Consider the following 23,078-nt stretch of genomic DNA (forward strand, 5'->3'; position numbering starts at 1 on the left):
CCTATCGACTGGGGCTCAAGGCAGCTTGACTGAAGTCAGACATTAACCAAGCTTTGTTCTCTTTCCAGTGTCTCCGTGACTCCTGTTATGTAGCCTACAGTCCCGTTCTCCTGCCACTGTCACATAGCATAGGTGACATATTAACTGAGTCCTTTTCCTTGCGGTACAGGACCTCGACTTCCCTCAGAATCCTTCAAGAGTGGCGGTATCTCACTTTGTCCCTTACACCTGAAACTCTGCTCCAGTGCCCAGCTGCCAGGCTCGTAGGGTTCTCATCATCCTTTAAGACTGTTAAAGCATATTGCTTTAAATATTGGGTTAAATAATTTGTTGTCAGAGGTAAGTTTCAAGATCATTTTCAGAAGAGCTAATGATGAAGTAAAGAGATAAAGATGGGTGAAGCTTTTTTTTAAGCAGAGTCAATGGTCAGATAAAAAATATTAAGCAGACCCTACCCTTGCTCAACACAAAAGGAAGAGAAAAGGAAGGAAGGAAAGGAAAAGAAGGAAGGAATGAAAGAAGAAAGAAAGGAAGGGAAGAAGGAAGGAAGGAAAGAGGGATAAAAGGCAGGGAGAGAGGGAGGAATAACAAAAGCAAAATAAATAATATTTAAATTCTAAACGCAAGTTAAAGATTCAGGAGCCAAGCACTCCCCATGACTGACAGTGCAATCTGTAGCCCAGGAGTGCTCGAAAGTTCTCCAAAGCTAGGTCATTCAAAAGATAAAGTGAGAACATTCTTCAAAGCACACAGACTCTCTGTCGCAATCCATTTCTATGCCCCTCCTTCTCCCCTCGTCCACATTACGATTTGGGGGGAGGGGTGGAGAGGAGATTGGAGATCACGTTTTTCTAGGTCTCCCACAAACTGCTCTGGACACATTTTCATTTGGCTATCAAAATTCTCCCACATCATAGATAGTATTATTCCAATGCTTTAGAGATGGAGAAACAGAGGCCAAGAGAAGCTAAGAAAAGTTGCCCAGGGCCATGAAACTGCTGGGCATTAGGACAGAAATGTGGATTCGGGTCAGTCTAAATTCAAAGCCTTGTTGTGGAACACCGTGGATGCCTCGCAAATCCTCATTTATTCAGGACTCACATCAATATTAAACACTCTCCTTCCCCAACCAGGCCTCTTCCTTGTTGCTGGGTGAGTGACCGCGCTGTTAGTCACCGCGGTGGAAGGAAACCTTTGTGACAGTTAGTGGTCTGCGTGCATGTAGGGAACGGAAAATAAAGCAAAATAGGCCATTTGCATAAATAGAATCCGCTCAAATGTCAGCAAGCACACACCAGCAACAAATGTGGAAATGAGGCAAAGGCGGATAATACACCTCCTGTTGCCTCACTCCCACCCTTGTCCCTGCAGCCTTCGTCCCCATCCCTACCAGGGAGCATGTCCTGTCAGATAAGCCCAAGCTAGACAAACATTGTCATTTGACTTCGGCCCATCACTCTGATCCAGATGCAGCCCGAGTCCAGGCTCACCACCCGATCGTGAGTAGAATTCGCTTTGACATTTACCTGGCTGTGATAGCCAAGTCCCTGCCTCTACCCCTGCCCCACTTGACCCCAGTGGCCTCATATGTCAGAATGTGACATCCCAGGTGTCAGCTGTGACACTGAATGCTCAGAGCAGGGAAAAGATGGACAATGACAGCCGAGGCTCTGCTGCGTGCTCCAAGTTTGGCACCAGGAATGGGCTTCTCCCTCGGAGGAGTGAGCAAGAGCTACCAATTGCCTATCAGGGAGGCTGGGGAAGAATGAGCTGTCCTGGCTGCCATGGAGTCTGAGATGCCTCTTGCTTAGCCATTATCATCTCCTGACTGCTGTGGAGTCTGGGATTCCCCTTGCTTGACCATTGTTCTCGTATTCTCTCTGAGTCATTCACTGTGAATTTAACAAATCCCAATTTGTCAATGGGATCGCCGTCTTTGACTTCAACTCACTTGCTCTCCCCTAGAGGCAGACCAATTTTTACATTAGGTGCACAAGGCCAGAAACAGTTTGCGCAGAATAAATAGTTTTTTCATGATTTGCAAGCCCGTCAGGCTCAGCACAGTGAGCGCCAGGAGCAGGGCAGGCGCACCTGCTGCACCTGTTCCTTGCCTAACTCTCGGCCATCAGGCCATCATCCCACTTCTAGACCCCACGCGCAGCTTGTTCCAGAAAAGCACATTTATAGATAGTTCCTTCAGCCCCAAGAGATTCTGGAAGGTTGAGAATCATGTGAGTGAGTAGCGTTCTCTCTCTCTCTCTCTCTCTCTCTCTCTCTCTCTCTCTCTCTCTCTCTCTCTCTCTGTGTGTGTGTGTGTGTGTGTGTGTGTGTGTCTCCTGATCAGGGCGGAGCGACAGTAACGCACATGCTAAGGGAGCCAACAAGGCACCATGCTATCTGATAATGTTGTAAAGGTCATAATTTGTAAAAATCAAAGTGCATCTGAGAAGCAATATGCGTAAGGGGAGTGGTTTCAGCTGCTCTCACTAGGAAAGAATGATTGAGCCGGGCCCATCTCACAGCCTCGCCATTGTTTTACCCCAGACCAGCTGGAAGAAGCCACATCAAGCCCCAAGACTCCATTACTTGGAAACATGTATTCAGTGGGTCGGGGCTGGGTGGGAGTTGAAAGTGGACAGTGGTTGGGGCTTTATCCACAGCCATTCTAGAGGAAGTTTGCAGCTGCCAATCTCAGCTTTCCAATCTGTTCCTTCAAGGCAAACTTAAGGCACATCCAAGCAGTCCATAGTGCGGGTTTCTGAGCTCTTGCCTTATGTGGAACTCTCTGCCTTTTATTATTTGAACATGCAAAGTAGAAGCGTTTATTTCCAAACCTGCAAGTTGTGTTACCTTTTTCTAACACAGAGATAACGTCCCTGAGAGTACCCAAAGAGGCATCTGTATAGAAAATAGAATAATCAGAAGGATGAAGCAATTCAAGTGGCATGCACCCCATTCATCCCCTTATCTCGTGTTCCCACCTCCTTCCCTTGGAAAGACTGGGTTTTAAAATACGGCAAGTCTCAATAGGAAACCTGCTGGAGATTCAAGAGTGAAGTTTAATAGGGTCTGCTCTGTGCTTGGTCACCTTGCTGCCAGAAGGCACACCTGCTGATGGAAAGAATGACAGGAGGTATAAAAAAAGAAAGAAACTGCAACAGGTCAAGTATCATTGGACAGGCTTCGTTCTGCTGAGAAACCTCTTAACAAAGTGGGAAGGGCACTGCCTAGGCACACTGGGCCTAGATTGTTGCAGTATCACCCACCTCCTGTGGAGATATGCAGGGGTATTGCTCACCAGGAAAGGAAGACTGAACTACCTCATAGAGTCACCAGCTTATCCTAGAGAAGCGGCTCTGCGTGTATCTGGCATAAGCTGTAAACTCAGGGGAAAAATACATGTGTTTTGAGGCTGGAGAGATGGCTTAGTGGGTAAGGTTCTTCGTCTTAAGGTCATTATTGCAGTGATGAAACACCGTGACCAAGAAGCAAGTTGGAGAGGAAAGGGTTGATTGACCTTAACACCCATACTGTAGCCCATCTCTGAAGGAAGCTGGTACAGGAACTCAAACAGAGCAGGAATCTGAAGGCAGGAGCCAATGCAGAAGCCATGGAGGAGAGCTGCTGAGTCGCTTGCTCCACATGGCTTCCTCATTCTGCTTTCTTGTAGAACCCAGGATCATCAGCCCAGGACTGGCACAACCTACAATGGGTTGGGCCTTCCCCCGTCAATCACTAATTAAGACAATGTGCTACAGGATACCCCACAGCCTGATCTTATGGAGGCATTTGCTCATTTAAGGTTTCCTCCTCTCAGACGACTATGACTTTTGTCAGGTTGACATTAATCTAGCCACTATAAGCTTGCTGCATAAGCATGGGACCTGAGTTCAGATCCCTGGCACCATGTAAAAAACTGGGTATTTGCATCTACTCTGAGGAAGAGGGGGCAGGCAAAGACAGACAGACTCCCGAATCCCACTGTCCAGTCAGTTTAGCTGCGTCCATAAACTCTGGGTTCCATGAGAGAAGCTGTTTCAAAAACTAAAGTTGAGGGCAACTAAGAAAGATGCTCAAAGTTGACCTCTGGCCTTCACATGCATACTCAAGCCCACCTGCACACACATGTGCATAGCTACATGAACTAGTACACAGACATGAAAAAGGACACACAAACATGTATTGCATGTAGGTTTAACTGAGGCTGATCCTATAGTCATTGCATTGAACGCTAGGTGGCTTCTCCGGTGAAGTAAAAAACCAATAGATTACATAAGAATAAGCATTGATTATAAAGAATTGATGTGCATGATCACAGGTGCTTAGAGATCCCACAATCTTTTTCTGTACCTTGAGAGTCCAGACACTCAGAGCTTCAGTTTCAGTCAGGTTTGATGGCCTGAAAACAAGTGAACCAACGATACAAGCTTTCAGTCCAACTAAACCCTAGCAGCCAGGTCTTCCAATGGTGCCAATTCCAGTCTAAAGGCAGAAAAAGTAAGACTTATATCTCAACTCCAGCCAGAGCAGAGAAATTCTTTGATGGTTTTATTCGGAACTCCAATGACTTTACATCACTGAAAAACCCATCTGTGACAGAGCCCTAAGGGACCCTGGAGGACAATGCCAGCTGGCTGGAGTCTGTGTATAAACTTTACATTCTGGTCAAAGTGTGCTCTGGTCCCATCCCCCAGTCTTCAGTCGCTGTGTCTTAGTTGGGGTTTCCATTGCTGTGAAGAGACACCATGTCCATGGCAACTCTTAGAAAGAGAACATTTAGTTGAGGTGGTAACTTATAGTTTCAGAGGTTCAGGACGTCATCATCCTGAAGGGGAGCATGGTGGCATGCAGGCAGGCAGAGTGCTGGGCTCAGAGGGCTACATCTTGCAGGCAATAGGAAGTCAACTAATTGTTCAACTGATTGTTGTTACACTGAGGGAAACTTGAGAAAAAGAGACCTCAGAGCCCTTCCCGACAGTGACACACTTCCTCCATCCAACAATGCCACACCTCCTAATAGTACAACTCCAAAGGGAGTTGGGGTTTCTGTCCTCCCACCAGGTCCCACAGCCAGCAAGCCCCAAAGAAATCACACAAGGATTTCCATAAGATTATAAACTGATTGGCCCATTAGCTCAGGCTTCATAGTCGCTCTTATAACTTATGTTAGCCCATTATTCTAGTCTATTTTAGCCACATGGCTCAGTACCTTTTTCAGAAGTACATCTGGCTTCTTTGGTGGTCTGGGCAGAACTGGGAGGAATGGGCTTCCTCCTTCCTAAAATTCTCCTGTTCTCATCGCCCCGCTCTACTTCCTGTCTGATTGACCCGCCTATACTTCCTGCCTGGCCAATCAGTGTTTATTTAAAATATGATTGACAGAATACAGCAATTCTCCCGCAGCACGGGGTCGTTTTCTTTCAAACCATCACGAGCTTTTTCTCTTCCTTTTGACATGGAAGAAGTTTATTTGCTTGGGTACTTCTGATTATTGCCTTATTTTGTGAGTAAGAAGATATGTGTTGTCTGTGTTTGAGAAGGACACAATGACCGGAATCACCCAAAACATGCCACATGTTTTCAACAGCAGCACTTGTTCTTAGTCTAGGCCAGCCGCCCTTGTCTCATTTCTTTGATTCCTGGCGTCCTGTAATCCTGAGCCCAAAGTGCTCAAACAGTACCTGTATTTGGTTGGTCAAGGGGCCTTTCTATAACTTCTAGAAAAAAAATCATTTCTTCTTTATGAACTTGACTTCCAGACGAACAAGGACTAGTGTCATGGGAACAGGATGTACAAATCCCCACTGAAGTGATAGAAATGGGGTTACTCTGCCCCCAATGCTGTAATTTCAAATTCATGTATTCTGAACAATAAGGACACAGCATCAGATGAAGGCCATTGCTTTCTAATACATGTGGGATCCTGGAAAACAATGCTCAATCACTGCAAGGTATCATTTCTAAGCTGACACTGACTTCAAATATTCCTTTAGCCATAGGGCTGGGGACATGGAGTCAGGTGTTAGTGCTTGTTCCGCAAACATGAGAACCTTGGTTCAAATCCTCGCACTGGGATAAAAAGCCAGACAGCTGTGTGGATGTAACTCCAGCATTGGGAGGGGTGGAGACAGGTTGACAGCTCATTAGCCAGTCAGCCTAGCCAAGATAGAGAGCTTCTGGTTCAGTGAGAGACACTATCTCAAGGCAGTGAGGTAGAAAACAGTAGATGGAAAATGTTGGAGAGAGGTGATGCTCGGCTTTGACCTCCACAAGTGTGCATAGGCAAGTGTGTGCACCACACAGAGACATATAGACACCAACACACACACACACACACACACATGGACATGAACACAGACACAGAAACATACACGTGTACACACACACACCCTTTCCAGAACCTTGTCTCTGATTTTTATGTCTTTACTTCCACTTTCTCAACCACTAGCTAAGCTATTGTCAAGAGGCAGTCTGTCTGTCAGTCTATCTGATCAGTATGTCTATCTATCTATATCTTCCTCCCCTCCTCTGTCTCTCCTCTCTCTCTTCTATCCTCACAAAGCAGGTGTTCAGTGGATTTCCCAATGCTCTGTCCATGGGGAGGATTTCCCCTTATCAGTGTACTGCAGAGCACTAGGTGGGTACAGTCAGCGTGTTAGTCATTCAAGATTTCAACCATACACAAACTTTAGCCTATCCCCCAGCCCTCAGCTTATCCCCAGGGATTTCTCGAATATCCAAATGTAGACACAAATGAAAATACACCACTGTGGCAATAAAGGAATAGATTAGAGTCTGACTTACCCACTCATGCAGCAGACTATTGGTTTGTAATTTTGTATAGACATCTTGTCTTAGAAATAGTCAATAGGTTCACCAACAAGTCTGCTGTGCTTTAAAATTTGGTGAGTCTGGTTGAACGTAATTTATAATAGACTGTCTGGCCATACGGTCATTTGGTATCCCATGATCAGGTACTCCATCTCTCTTAGGTTCCTGTGGCACTCCCTTTTCAAGTAGACAATAATTCTCTGGTGTTAAAGGCATACTTCTGTTCCAAAAATATTGAGTTATATTATGACACTTTTTGTTGTGGTTTACCAAAACTCCACAGAGCATCTTTCCCCAGTGATGCCTATTACATCACAGGAACTGCTGTGTTATGTGGTCCAATTTGCAGAGTTATTTTCACAATAACCCAAAATTTTATGGTGCCTGTTATAGCTCTAGGGTTAGTCCCTATAGAACCTACATCCAGGACTCTGGGAAGATCGTTAGGTATTGTTACTTCTTCTCAGTGGGTGGAAGTAGGATTTGACATCATTGGCCAATGTCTTTGGAATGGTAGCCTTAACATGCACATCACCATACTTCTCAAAACTTCTGTGCAATTCTAGGACACTGGATAGTTGAAAGTTTTATCACCTACCTTTGAAAGCACAATTATTATATTATAAATCTCCAGCATATTTACTAATGCCTAGTACTTCTTAATAATGCCATGGATAAACATGACATTCTTTGGAATGGTCAATCTAAGTAAGGCCCATGGGATTCCATGAAAATAGATAATAAAAGAATTAACATGGTTCTAGGCACGATCATAAATACACATTTTGTCTATTCCACGTGAATATAGACTTGTTATCCTTTTCCATACCATGGAAGAGAACATATTTAAAATTGAGAGGCTGCATAGCCTACATCCGAGGCTGTGTTAATACAACCTTGCAGCGATTCTATACAGCCTTTGTAACTGGGGTTACTATCATTTGAACGAATGAGCAAAGACTCATGTATATGTCTTTTCAGTAACATGGGACTGTCATTCTCTAGGATCCTTTTAGATTTTGTAGGCACCAAACCGGTGCAACATAAGAGGTTTTACTAGGAATCAACATCCTGACCTCATTCAGGTTTTAAGTGACTTGTTCGGTTTATTCTAGAATGGTTTTGATTTGCTGTTTTGGTAGAGATGGGGAGGATGGAGGGAGAGAGCTTTCCAAAGGTTTCTCTTGGTCCACTTGACCACAGCATTTCTCATTTCACAATCCCAGGGGTCCCTCTTATGTTTTGACTAACTGATGAGCACGTGACTTTCCATTACTCAATCAAGGACTGAAGAAATCATCAGATATTTATGTATAAACCCTGTGGATTTGCCATGAACAAATGCACAATAAGGACACGGTAGGAACATTTCCCTAAGAACAAGACCATGAGAACTCACTCTCTGGGTCCCAGACATTAGTGTATCCGTGTCAACTTTAGGCTTGTGCCAAACAGGCCTCCAAATGTTCAAGCCATCTTCTGTCCCCCAGTGGATGGTCACCTGAGTAAATGGCCAAGAACTTTTTTGAGCAATCACGGGACAGTTACTTCCAGGTTTATGTTCTCTAACATTTGAAGGGATTTTCCATCAGGGACCTTTACAGTTAGGGTCTCGAAGCTGAGTAATGTATCTTAATTTGAAAATGACTGACTCGGCCTCTTGATCATCAATATCCTTGATCTATTTGATTATGTACATTGAGCAATACTTTCATTGGCCACCCACTTGTCTCATTTCTCAGAGATGTCATGTTTTACTCGCCATCTCCACAGACCTCAAAGAGAGCGCTTCCCTTTGGCTGAACTCCGGCCTCATCACTCTCCAAAATAATTCTAGCTAGGCCTGTGAAACACAGTTTCCCAGCTTCTTGGAGACCTCCAGGCATGAGCAGCTTCCTAGCTCTTCAAATAACTGACTCCATCATTAAACACCCAACTCTGTGAAAACTCTTTCTTACGCACCAGAAATCTGCTTCCTGGAATTTCCACTTATGTGGCATTTAAAAAAAATATGAGAAGGGGAGGTAACTGTCATGCAAGTCTTTTTCAGTTTCCTCACAAAGACTACTATTCCCTCTTGCTTTTGGATAATCTCAGAAATAGGCCTTCAAATTCACCGAGGAAGTCAGAATGCTAATTAATCTTAGGTTATCTGGAAGGGAAAGAGAGCACATGTACTCCATGGAGATTGGGTAGAATAATAACACAATAACCACCAGCCAGCCACATAGATAACACACATGTGTTTGCCACGTGACAGGTCCCATGCAAAGCACTTGACTCAAATTATCCTCACGACAAGCATTGATTTATGCCAGAAATATTTATTAAGCACCTAAGTCATTCTAGAAACTGGGGATACAGCAGTAAAGAATAAAAAAAAAAATCCTGCCCATATAGAGCTTACATTCTAGAGGTGAGAAGGTGGAAACAGGCAAAAATAAATAAGATAATCAAGTGCTCTGTATAGGATGTTAGGTGTTGAGTGTTAAGGAAAATAATAGCATGGGAAAAGAAAATAGAAAATGGCAAATGTGGTTTGCAAGTTTAGAGGCCTAGCTAACGGGTAACTTGAGTAAAACCTGAAGGAGGTATAAGGGTGACCTTGTGGATACATGGGAACTGTCCCACGGAGAATGAACAATAAGGGCAGAGACCCTGAGGTAGTATTAATATCTCTGTTGTATACATGACTTGTTCAACAGCCCACTGCTTGAGGATGGAGGCAGGATTCAAACCCAGGTCTACTTGTCTCGAGACCTTGTTATTGACCATTGAGCTGTCTAATGACAGAGTGTGACATTAGACAATGTAGAAATGCTCTATGGTCCCAATGACAACCCAAAATCCTAGACGAGGGAAGCAACTTGCTTAGATAGATAATGGTCGAGCTGAGACTAGCACATGGCCAATTCCAGTCCATCATCTCTGCCTGAATAATCTAGACATTTATCTTCGGGCTAAAACTAGTTTCCCGACCAATCAATGGGCTAGGCAAAACAGATTTTGGCGATAGGCATTTTAGAGTTCTATTTTAGCATTGCTGCCCTAAATGATGTCTTTGAGCTCTGATTTCTCTCATTGGCAGGTGGAGGTTAGTAACAAAGCATAGGCTATAGAGTTAGGTACATCTAAACCTGAAAAATAGGCTCTGTGATTTCCTATCTATGTGGCCTTGGGCAAGTTACTAAATATCTCTGACTCTCAATAGCATCATCCAGTAGAGGCTAGGAATGCATCTTGGAGATGTGGTAGTGATTAGACCAAAGAGTACACGTGCAACACCTCCCATGGTGACTGACATGTGGGAGCTATACTTGCAGCCACGTTCTCTCCCCTATGTGATTAGTTGTCACATGCATAACTCTTGTTTTTTAAGAGTTGAGAGGTTACCTTATATATCTAGCTACTCATCACATTTTATATTATATGGTGGTACACAGTGAATGCATTAAGAGTGATGACGTGATTGCTGGATTAGTGAAGAGAAAGAATAGTGATTATTGCTTTGGGATTCTTGTCGATGCATCCGTCATCTAGCTGCAACATCTGCTTGCTCCCTGCTCACCAGGCTTGTTTCTGCTGGTGTGAGTGACCAGCAGAGAGCCTCTTCCTTTTTTCAAAGTCAATTTGCATTATTCTGGAAGACGGGCCACTGTTCAGGTAGAAGATTTTTTTTTTCTTCAGGAAAGAGAAGAGGGACAGCTGTCACGGTGAGCATCAGTAGGTTCTTGACATATCCTGGGAAGAAGACAAAACTGCAGTTGAGCTCACAGCTTTAACATCTTCCCCCCAGACCGTTCATCAGGATGGCTATCAAAGAGTCAAATTGACCAATTTCCATTTTTATTTCTTTTCCCCACCCTCTGGCAAGATCTCACTGAGCAGCTAACCAGCTGAAGATTGGAAGAGAAGAGCAAGGCCTGGACTTCGATGACTCCAGAGATGGCTCATCAGCCGCCAAAAATTGAAGTTAGTTTTTCATTCATGTGATGTAAAAAAAAAAACTCTACTGTAAATATTAGCAAGAGTTCAATGGAGTAACTTGCTGAGAATGTCATTTTCTTAAGAAATAAAGTAATTTGTTTTTACAGCATCTTTCTACATTAGCTTGCTTAATCCTCATGACAATTCTAGGAAATAATTATTATTGTCCATGTCTTAGGGATGAACTGCAAATGGATTCTAAAGACATTAACTTGTTCCAGATTGCACAGCTGGTGAGTCTCAGGCCCAGGACACTATCTACACACTCTTAATTCCAAAATAATGCCCCTGCACCTTCTTTTCTGCCTCCATTACTAAAAGAGATGGATGGAAAACAGTTTCTCCGATTCTCTCACAGGTTAGTGAAGGCTTGACAAGGGAGACCACACTGTATTCTCTCTTGTGAATCATGCATAGAACCCTGTGCCAATGCAAAACACGTCAAAGAAACATACTTTCCCCCCAAAGTTAATGATGTGTCTAAGGATTAATGCTTGTCTCTGCTTAGCTGAGAAGACTGTGAAGCTTTACCCCTTGGCAATACGAAGGATTGGGGACTGTCAGGCCTCTTGTTTTATGTCCGAGGATCAAGGGAAAATAGAATGTTTGGCACAGTTTGGAAAAAGAATCACCAGCTGTAACTTCTGAACTCAAACACTGGTCAAGTTTAGCTTAACACACTGATGGAGGTGGGTCTTGTATCTTATCTGTTGCTTTCATTGGTTAACTAATAAAGAAAACTGCTTGGCCTGATAGGACAGAAAATTAGGTAGGTGGAGTAGAGAGAACAGAATGCTGGGAGAAAGAAGCCCAATCAGTCAGTCACCATGATTCTCCCACTCCGACACAGCCACAGGTTAAGATCTTCTCTGGTAAGCCACCTTGTGGGCTACACAGATTATTAGAAATGGGTTAGATCAATATGTAAGAACTAGCCAATAATAGGGTGGAACTAATGGGCCAGGCAGTGTTTAAAAAATACAGTTTCTGTGTAATTATTTCGGGGCATAAGCTAGCCATGCAGGAGCCGGGGCGGGCGGGACACAGCCCTCTGCCGTTCCTCACAACAACACACTTTTATGTACTTTTTAAAATAAATCAAACTACTAAACTATTGTGTATATGTGGGCAACTCTCCGGAAGACTTTACAGACAGTGGGCACCATTGGGGCGCTGTATTGGGATGGTAGGATTATGATATTTCTATATCATATATGACTATATGACTATATAGTATTTATACCAGTATATCTCTTTGCATCAAATTCCCAATTTAGAAATTGATTAAATTGACACTGGAGAAAGATAGACTTCTTCTGACATGCAGGTACTAATAACGGTACTTCAATGATACATTGCTATGAGGCGTTGGGTGTTATGGAGTTAGCATCCTTGCCCTTGGAAGGTGGATAGCTTAACTTTGCCTGGTACTCACAGTGAAGGTAGAGCAGAAGCAGAGTTTTGGGTTATATTTCCTTAGTACAACTTCTCTGGTAACTTTTTCTTTTATAGAGGTGGGAGTTTTTAATGATCAGATGTTCTGGTAAATATCCTAATTCATTCACCTTTGGAAATTCTTACGTGGCCTAATCATGCCGTTTTCCCTGAGGATGTTAGAGCTTGGGGGATGGACAATTGACTTCTTTGTACATGAAGAGACAGGCTTGGAGAAGGGGCTTTCAAAGTTGAGGTTCACAGCAAAGCAAACGTTACAGGTTTTTTTGTTGGAATCACACTATCCTACAACATAAGCATACCTGTTCTTGATATCGCTGCTGTCCTTCATTGGACTATATGGCACTTTTCTTTGTTAGAAAGAACTCTGGCCTGTGTTATTGGGGACTTTGAATCCACCTGAATACAGAGTTTTCATACTCGATAGTGAAAGAGGCTAAACATGTATGATGTGACAAATGGATAATATTTTTAAAGACGCTCACCGCTCACTTATTCTCGCATGGTAGAATATTTTCCTATGACTTGAAAGCCTGAAATGGGGTCTCTAAAGTCAGTAGAAAAAGGAGCCATGAGAATGAAGGACATGACTTCAGGTTTTGCCTGCTCTCCTTGTAGATTCTCAAATGCATTTCTTAGAGTTGCCTTCACTTTCTTGGAGGGATAACAAGTGCCCGGGCAACACCATGATATAAACTTGGCGATGCGATGAAATTCCCGATCTGCTGATTGTTATCTGTGTGGTTTTTAGAAATTACTTAATATTTCCAAGTCTGTAGCTTCATCTTGTCAAAGGAGTGAGTTGAACTTCAAACTCTTGAAGTTTTGGGGGATGCACAAGGCTGATTAATTTAAGCTCAAGAGAGTGCACTTTGGGCAGTTAGCTCACAGACATGAGGAAGTTGGATAACCTGTGTTGGAAAATAATATGGAACCAGGGCAGGTTGTTGTGAGGGTTTGAGAGGGGTGGAGCTGCTGATAGACAGGCCATAGTGCAGGTAGAGTATCACTGGTATAGTAGCTGCATCAGAGAGAAAGAATTCCCTTATGTTCTCTATCATTGCATGTCTCTACTCAAGCCCAGAGTCTGAGGACACTGACTCCTTGACCACGAGTAAGGCTGTATGTCCAGCTTACCTAGAAGACAGCAGACAACTTACTCTGCAGCCTCACAAAGACTATTACTAAGTAATAGAGTAGATGCTCACCGGGAATCTAGCTATTTCCTCTAGAACCAGACCCCCTACCGTGCCTCTGCCCTTCTCCCTTTTTCATTTCTGTTTGTATCTTTTCCTTAAGCCTCTTCCAATCATTTTATATTTTGGGGAAGCTATATTTTAGCACATTAGAGAAGGTTCCAGTCCCCATTTCCCTCCACACCTTCAGAAGGATTAGGATTATTGTGGGAAGAGGAGACAGTTGCCCTGGTTACAGCTGGGGACCAGAAAGCCAGAAAGCAGCAGTCTTCCTAAGGACCAGAGCCAGGGAGGGCAGCGGCAACAATCTTGGAGCAGATGGCTCATAGAACAGTCCACCAAAGCCCCCCCAGGTGCCGCTGCTAGTCCGAGGGGTTTCCTCTCACAGTGATCCCATTAACACATTTTCTTGGCTTTCTCTTTATGGCTGCTGGGACAAGAGGCTTTATTCCATTTCCAAACTGTCCTTATCAGTAATGCAACAATAGTTAATTTAATTAGCTGACCTGAATGGTGGCCAGTTTGGGCTAATTTGGTTTTGATAGGGCTCCTTGGCACATGCAGAACTGATAAGCATATTTCTCTCCAGATGAACAGTGGGGCGTGGGAGGGCTGTGTGAATGAGGATAGCTCTCCCAAAGCCCCTCATATACCTGAGGGACACTGTGCTTGACCAAAGGCAAGTTATGCTAAAGTCAGTATTCTCCCCCCCCTCACCAAGACTCGTCAAATGTGTCAGCTGAAAAAGATAAAATAGACAACCAGGAAATTGCAAAGGCAAAGAGCCCAGGATGAGGGTGCAGAAAGAATGCTTGCCTGGGAGGTCTAAATCTGTCACGGGGACTGTGCTTCCCTCTTTCACTCCAGTTCCGTGGGTCACCTACCTAATGCATTAGGTGGTCATTGGCCACCTCCTTCACAGCTATGTCTCTGCACATCAGTGCAATGCAGATAAGAGGATGGACAGACAGACAGACAGACTCACACCCATATGTTGTAGAAGGCCGCTTATTCATTCCTGGCTGCCCAGAACCAAAATAACCACACAGAAACTGTATTAATTAAGTCACTGCTTGGCCCATTAGCTCTAGCTTCTTATTGGCTAACTCTTACATTGTAATTTAACCCATTTCTATTAATCTGTGTATTACCACGTAGCTGTGGCTTACTGGCACACGTGGTTCAGGCTCATCTGTTCCCGGCAGTGGCTACATGGAGTCTCTCGACTCCTCCTTCTTTCTCCCAGGATTTAGTTTAGTCTTCCTCGCCTAGCTCTATTCTGCTAAGCCACTGGGAAAAACAGCTTCTTTATTCATTAACCAATAAAAGCAACACATATACAGAAGGACTTCCCAGCGCGCGCGTGCGCACACACACACACACACACACACACACACACACACACCATGGCAGGTGCTTTGAAAATGAGCTGAGTATCCTGAAAGTATGCATTCTCTGGTTCTCCTTGGTGAAAACACCATTACTCATTGTGTCTTAGGTCCTAACATGATATGCAACACAGAAGGTACTTACCACCTATTCAATGACTCAATGATACAGGAAAGGGGCACATGGAGGGACAATTTCAGGGGCGAGGAAGTCAACATACAGCTAAGTATCATAAAACAAATTCACAACCCTTTCTATCCTTGCAAAAGAAAAAATTACCAGAAACCACAATTTATTTTGTATCCCCAGGAGAGAAGTAAGTTTTCATTTTCGAGTTGTCATCTACTGGAGATAGGGTTAGGGACGGGCATTTGCCCACTTACCTTTCAGTTCTAGGACCCTATCTGGAGCAAAGCCGTGCAGGTCCTGTGCACAGGCCACAGTCTCTGTGGGTTCATCTGTGCATTGGTCCTGCTGTGTTTAAAGGGCAATGTCTCCTTGGTGTGCCCGGCCCCCTGGGGTTCTTACAATCCTAGCAGTAAATGGCCACGACAAAATGAACTCATTGACATCTTTGGAAGTTCTTTGTTTCACAGTGTTTGTAAGGGAATTATTTTTAACCTTACAGGTCCTTTGCACATCTATCATGGCTTCCAGTTTTCTGTTTCAAGGGATTCCTGTGTGTGTGAACGTTAGTGTCTCCGCACCTATGTGTGTTTCTCGTGCTTTTTCTTTGGATCTTTTTCTTCTATTTGCTTGTTTGTTTTACACTCTTTTGGTTTGTTTGTTTTTGTTTTATCTTATCTTTATTATTATTCTTTAGATGCCTGTTTGTTTTCTAAGAAAGATAGAAATGGTGTGTATTTGGATGGGAGGGGAGGTGGGAGAGAGTCTTTAAAAAGTTAGGGGAGGGTAAACCATATATGAAAAAAATCTATTTTTGATGAAAGAAAAATATGAAAAAAGACACAGTAGTTACGTGAGACTTTTTTTTCCATATCAAAATCTCTTTTGTCACATTTGTCACACTGGGGCCTCCGTCACCATTCCCCAGAAGTGTTCTTCCTACATAAGGGGACACACCAGGTAGCCTTTTGAGTTTGCTTTGAAGTGCTTTCCCCTTTCTAGAATTGCATTTTAATAGCACACAGATGAGCGTGCACTTAATGCTTTGGGTTAAATGGTGTATGATTGAAATTAGTAGGCTTGGAATCCCTTCCAACAGGAGGTCCATGTGAGACTATTTCAGTGTGACTTCTGATTCTGCTGTGTGGTCCTGTTTAACAACGTGCTAATCATCTATGATCCTTCCCTGTGCTTTCCCTGGGTAAACCCACTCACTCCATGGCTTCAGCCTCCTATGTGCTGAAAATTCACAAGTCTTTGTCTACGACCCTGGTCTTCTCACTAGATCAGTTGTACAGGAATGCAACTGGCTGTTGGAGGTTTCCAACTGGATCTTCCATCACGGCCTAAGCCAAAGCACCAAAGAAACTAATACCTGTTTACAGAAATCTATTTGTCTAAATTCTCTGCTTTTCTGAAGAGCCTAACCCAACCTGTTTCCCCTTCTTGCCTGTTTCTAGATAGTCACCTAGTCTATTGATTCTGCCTTCCAAATGTCTTTGGAATCCAGGTCATTCTAAACAGTGAAATGACTTTATTTATATCTCTCATCTCCTATCCCTCCAATCTAAACAGGAATTTCTCAAAGTCAGAGATATCCTTCGTATGTCAGACAAACAAGAAATGTTTAGTTTTCTGAACTGAATTAACGTATCCCTCCCTTTGTTCCATCAAATTCTAAAACTGTAGTGCATATCAAGTGCTTTGCTCAATATGATGATGTAGATGGGTTTTCTTATTCTTGTGTATCTCAATTTTTATTTTAGTAGCAAAATCAAATGCCGTCCATGTATAAATCATATGCTATGCAGTTTACCCACTTCATAGATGAAAATCAGGCAGAAAAACAAAAAAACCAAGTCTCTGACAGGTTAAGAAAATGTTCCCTTAGTACACAGCCCATAAATGATAGAAGCTGATTTGGAGTCTGGATTGGGTTCAATGTAAACACTATGTAAGACACATACTAACTATTCTAAGTCTGTATCTCTGTAAATAAAGAAAAAAAAGCAAAATACTCATAGGAATCTCAAAGTAATTACACTGAGTGAAAGCGGCCAGGTGAAAAGACTTGCATGCTGTGAGATTCCTTGTAGAAAAAATTCTACAAAATGCAAGCTAGATGCAGTGACAGTAGAGAGAAAAAAAAAAAAAGACAAACCAGGTCACTGGTGGCCTAGGGAAAGCGGACAAGGTTGAAAGGCTATATTGCAAGGAAGGAGAGTTTAGTGGTCATGAACAGGTTTGGGTTCTTGGTTGTGGTGACAGTCAAACATAAATGTCAAAAATGATCAAACTGTACTCTTGAAATATGCAATTTATTATGTCCCTTATTCAACAAATGTGTTAGCCAACAAACACACAGCCAGTCTTAAAGGTGTATTTATACCTCTGAAATCTTACATGTTAAACAAAAGGTAATTAATCACTAAGCGCATAACCCAGTGATGGGTGAAGGGAAAACAAATCCCTTAGATCTCAGAGCCAACAGGTAGCAGAACAAGAGCATCCTACAGTTAAAAGCCCCAGGGTTTATGGGGCTACCTAGTTCTCACCTCCTCTTTCTTGCACTTGTAGGGAATATGGCAAGGTACGTAACAAACTCATTTTCATCTAAGAAGCAATACAATGTGAATCAAGGGCTGTTGTAAGGATTGAAATATTGTACACATCCACCGAAGAAATGCTGTGCTCACGTCTGTGCATACAGCAACATCTGCTAAATACTGTTAAGAGGTATGAAGAGCTTGAATCGGGGCGTATCGGGCTGTGGGGCGTGTGTTAAGTCTGGCGGGGAGCAGACGCTGGGTGTAGTTCCACAGAAAGATGTCACTCATCACACAAATGCTCTTTCTGAAAGGTACCAGCATCTGGGGGCATGGAGAAATCACTGCATCTGGCGGCTACTGATTCCTGGGGCCTCTCCTCCCACCCCCTTCGTCTCCTACCCGGGAAAGCGGACCGCGCTAGGTCAGCCTCTGCCTTTCTACGGAAAATAGCAATGCTTTCTGCCTTATTCCCTTCCTCTATTACCTTAATGTGCTGGCCTGGAGGATGAATGAGATAATAAACACGGAGCACCGAGCGAGCACAGCGTCTGGGTCACAGGAGGCGCTCAATAAATGTTAATTCCCTGCCCCCAGCCTGGTATAGATTAGCCCTGACTTCTCAGAAATGCAAATCCCTGCGCGCTCACCTAGGTCTCCTTTCAATATCTCTGCATAGGAGCCTTTTACAACCCCTTAAAGCTGGGCCAGAACCCCTCTCCTCTGCTAATTGTCCCACAGAGACCAGGGGAAGAGAAGGCAGCCACTCCGGAAGAGGCCCAAGCCTCCAAGCAGAAGAGTCTCTGTGTGTTATTGAGCTTCACAAGCGTGGACCTCATTCATCTTCACAGACATTGCTGCGCCATCCATTTTAAATGACATAAAAGTCGACCCGTTTATCAAGATCAGCATACTACTGTATTATTATGATTATTTAGCATTTACATAACACTCTATTTGCAAAGTGCTTAATAATAATTTATTTATTACTTCATCTAACTATGCACTAATGGAAAATTCAAGAGGTTGTTTTGAGTTCACTGACCTCGGCTCTGGAGACACCTCAGGCCATTTTCAATTGCTTCCCAAATGCCTGCTGCAAAATGTTTTAATGAAAAACCATTTGATATATATACACACACATATACTCACAGATAGGTACACACATATAATAAAAATACATTTATATTTATACAAGTGTAATATATAAATGTATTTATATTTATGCAGGGCTGTGTGTTTGTGTCTTTCCATTTTTGGCATTTGTACTGTGTTAAAAACAATAGTTTTACTTTACAAGGGAGAAAAATAAACATTACTATTATTAAGAAGCTACTGGAAATATATATATCTAGAACTTCCATAAAGTTGACACCAGATTCAGTCTTATTGTGTGGAAGACCGGAAATCATGCATGCCTTCTTTGTGTCCCACTTCTGGGCGGGTTTGTACCTGGTCAGAGTCATCCTCATCTCTATCCCAGGATGCAGGAGGCTTAAGTAGGGACTCAAGAGTTTAAAGTCAGCCTGATAAACATGCTAAGACTCTGTCTCATAAACAAATAAATAAGCAAACAAAAAAAAAGTAGGCTTCACAGCAGGGCTCAGAGTATTGCGGATGACTGACAACCTCGGACAGGAGGCTCTTTTGAGGCCCACCTCAGGCAGGTGGTGAGCACGGCTGTCTGCCCAGTGTGGCATTCAATTAGATAGGCATTTTGTTGCAGAGCTCCTGTTGGACTGGCAGAGACTTTCTCAGGCCCCCATTTCTACTTGGCAGCTTCTTAGCCCACTTATACTTCTCGTATCCTTTTCCATGTTTTTCCATTCCTGACTTAACCTCAGATCCAGCCAGCTTCCCCAGATGCTGGGCCTCCCCAACCCCATACTGAAGCCTAACCATGCCATGTTAGGCGAGTGTCTCTGCAGATTGTTAACTACCAACATACTGATGAGAGGTGGCTTTGATGGTTTCTGGGATCTTTCCCTTTCTCCCTTCTACACCTGTGAATCTATGTAGATGAGGATTCACTACAATTCTGGGTCTTTAGCTTCCATACAAAACAGTTTGATAAACACCCCAATAGAATGCCCTTAAGAAAGAGCACTAAATGCCTTAAATGACAAAAAGGATTTAATTTTGTCATGTAGTTGAAGGGTACAGTCCGTCACAGAAGGTAGGTCATGAAAGTAGGAGTCTGAGGATGCAGGTGGTCACTTGGCACCCACAGTGGTGAACGCTGGCTGCTCAACATCCTCCTTTTGATGCAATCTAGGACACAAGCTCCTGGGGAAGGCTCTGAGGGGAAAGCTCATTGTGTTTGATACCCCATTTCATACCTGCAATGACCTGCATTGATTTCACCCCTGCTAAAATGTTATGAGCATGGATTGATGTGGGAACATCCCGCAATAAGAAATTATTGTGTATATAAAACATTTATATGGAACATTATATAATATACAAGATAATAAGCAAATAAATGATATGGCATGAATGAGCTAACACCTACCTAGGCACACATGAAATATCAGTCAAACAGGGGTGTCAGAAGAGAGAACTAGGGAGAGGTCACAGTGATAGATGACAGAAACACGATTACATTCTGAAGAGTCCAACTCCTAAACCTGATGGTCCTCACTGTTTACCAGTTATACCCAATATGGGCAAAGGATGCTTAAGTAAACCATAAACCATCCGACAAGGAAGAGCTTCTGAGCAATACTTAGAAGCCCGGGGAGCGCCAACCTCTTGTTAGTGGTGGTTTGTTTCCTATGGAGGTCTTTTTGTGACCAAGAATAAGGACAGAAGACAAGAACCCTTTCCTGCCTCTATTCCCCTTCTTTTTTTTCCTTCCTTCCTTCCTTCCTTCCTTCCTTCCTTCCTTCCTTCCTTCCTTCCTTTCTTTCTTTCTTTCTTTCTTTTTTCTTTCTTTTGTTTTTCTCTGAAGCTTTGGATCCTGTCCTGGAACTAGCTTTTGTAGATCAGGTTGGCCTCAAACTCACAGAGATTCACCTGCTTCTACTCCTGAATGCTGGGATTAAAGGTGTTCGCCACCACCACCTGGCTTCCTTTTCTTTTTTTTTTTTAACTGTTATTTTCCAAATCATCTTTGGAAGAAATCTGGCCTCTCCTTTTTCTATACTTCTTTTCCTTTATCCCAGAGTGGTCTTGGGTCAAAGATACCTGTGAGAAAACAAACTATTAAAAAATGTAACTAGTTTTTCTGAAGTAAGAGCCAGCAAGAATAAAAACTAGTCATGGACAGGGTTAGGCATAAGGTCAATGGTGACTGGCTCTAACAGACACATTCAAACTGGATGAAATTCTAAAGAATGCTTATCATCATTTGTGTAAAATCTTAGAAGGCGCAGCTATCATTAACTAGGAGGATAGGTAACATGTTTAAGAAAAGAATAATGAGAAAATCTCGGCTGTCTTCTGTTGCCTTTAGAGGCCGATTAACAGAATGTGTACCACACCCCTTACGATGACAAACAGACAGGGTTCAGACACTATCTTCGGTAAGAGTCTAGGTTCGACTTCAGTGATGACTTCAGAGGAACTAGGATAATGTGATTTGCAGAGGTCAGCATGAACTGACCCGTAGAGGATTCACCCTGCTTCCATCACTTACTCCTCGGAAGGAAAATCTTAGAACAACGAACTCCTGATCTGAGTTTTTCAAAATAGTGAACAAAATTCCTCTCATTGTTGCTTGGGATAAAAGTGGGTAAGGAGAAAGATAACGTGTCAATAAAGAGGAAGAGATCCGACCTCAGCCTGAGGTAGTCCATAGTGTTTGCCACGGGCACTGGTTCTGGCTGGTCCTGTCTAAAATGTGGTTGTGTGTGCAGTAGCCTAGTACAGTGGCATTGCACACCCCCTTTGGGGCAGACCCTGGGCTTACAGCCTGACTCTTCTATGTATTTGTGTGACTCTCGATAAGTTACTCAGCTTTTATGGGGGCTTTCATGGATTTCACTTCTATAAAATGGGTGTCATCAGGGCATGATGGTACATTCCCTATAATGCCAACACTTAGGAGGCTAAGGCCAAAGGATGCCCTGATCCACATAGAGACTTTCAGACCATTCTGGGCTACATGGAAAGATTTTGTTTCAATGAAATAAATAATAAACCCAACCCAGTGTCATAGCACACACTTTAAAGAATTGGAACAGGCTACGATGCTGTGTAAAGTGTAGCATTTGGCCAGAGAAAGAGTCTGGAAACGGTAGCTCTTTATTACCCATTAAACACATTGTCTGAGAGTAATGAGCTAATATGTGGGATGCCAAAATCAGGATTCAGAAGGGTCTCACTAGACTGGACTCAAGGAGCAAATCTAATAGGGTGGCATTTAACAAGGATAAATGTAAAGGCAGCGTAATTAGATCTAAACAGCAAGTGGCACAAACGCCCGGTGGGGAGATGGGTATTATCAAGCGCACACCTGAGCAAGGGCTTGGGCGCATCACTGACTCGTTGCTAATTAAGGGTCAATGGTGTGAGAAGTCCACCAAGAAACAAAGGCTACTTAGGCAAGCAACATCAAGCCTGTGCATTGTCTGAAACGATGGAATAAAAAGTATCCGTGTCCTCTGCCACTCCCTGGGCCTCATATGTTAGCAAGGGTGCTGATAAACAGGGTTAGGATTAGGAAGGAGATGTAAATCCCACCAGGGCAAAAGAAGTGGAGGTAAGAGAAGGCTCTGGACCTGTGCTCACAAACATCTGAAAAGCAGTTTGTACATGATGGAGAAATCCCTTGCAGCAAACGTCTAGCTCCTTCTCTGCTTCAAACTGATCAGGAGAGGAGAATGGGTGAGTTCCAGAAAGGAAGATTGCTGCTCACAATACAAAGAACATTCCTTCCACCGTTAACACCTTTCCCAAGCGGGGAGACAGTGGATTTCCCCTCACCGGGAAGGCCCAGGTGCAGGCTGCAGAACTGCACAAAGGAAGCACTATGGTGACTCAGTCTTCCTGCCCCAGAAGTCCTGTTGCATAAGTAGATTTTTCCCTGGGGAGAGAGTTCATAGCCCTCTTCGGATCCTTAACAGAACCTCACATTCCACCTGATACATCCTTCTCCAAAAGGATAAAGATGAATTGAGTTGGAGCACTCTCTGTTCAGCATGTATTAGACACGGCTGGCTGCTGGACCAGGGGGTGGGGATGCCGAACTGAATAGGAGGTGCTGTCTCTGTCCTTGTAAGGGGAAAGCTTGAATTGGATGCACCCCATTAAACATATGCAAAGTTTCTTATCTGCTGTGATTGTGTTGGGCAACAGAACAACACACAAGGAAGACAGCACTCTCTTCCTCCTGGGAGAGTATCCCTTCAGGTGGGAGGTGGGGACTCTACTCTGCCAGAGACAGTCGTCAAGGTACTTGGACAGTTCTCACTGTCCTCTGGAGGTGACACACTTTGGGGTCTCCAAGGATTCCAAGGGGACGAGACAACAAAGTGCTAGACATCCCGTAAGCCCCTACCAAAGCTCTGGGAACTAACTATTCATCTCCCGTTCCTGCCTCCTCTAA

General features: G+C 43.4%; 1 protein-coding gene and 1 long non-coding RNA gene across 3 annotated transcripts in view; one reads left to right on the forward strand and one right to left on the reverse strand.

The window, feature by feature from the left end:
* The window catches only part of LOC126511278 (uncharacterized), a 117,222-nt gene extending 100,156 nt beyond the window's left edge, over positions 1–17,066 (forward strand). The window contains exon 4 of the long non-coding RNA XR_007594638.1: positions 10,706–17,066. This is a non-coding gene — a long non-coding RNA (uncharacterized lncRNA). The remainder of the gene's footprint in view (positions 1–10,705) is intronic.
* Pbx1 (PBX homeobox 1) overlaps positions 9,153–23,078 on the reverse strand; it is a 309,373-nt gene continuing 295,447 nt past the window's right edge. The window contains exon 9 of one of the 2 annotated variants that reach the window (XM_050158324.1): positions 9,153–10,572. In XM_050158324.1, coding sequence (XP_050014281.1) covers positions 10,552–10,572 — 21 coding nt within the window. In that variant the 3' untranslated portion in view covers positions 9,153–10,551. The remainder of the gene's footprint in view (positions 10,573–23,078) is intronic. The other variant, XM_050158326.1, reaches the window with a different exon arrangement.

This window comes from Alexandromys fortis, unplaced genomic scaffold, assembly GCF_014885135.2.
Source record: "Alexandromys fortis isolate MF-2015 unplaced genomic scaffold, M_Fortis_MF-2015_v1.1 scaffold_97, whole genome shotgun sequence".
Lineage (NCBI taxonomy): Eukaryota > Metazoa > Chordata > Mammalia > Rodentia > Cricetidae > Alexandromys > Alexandromys fortis.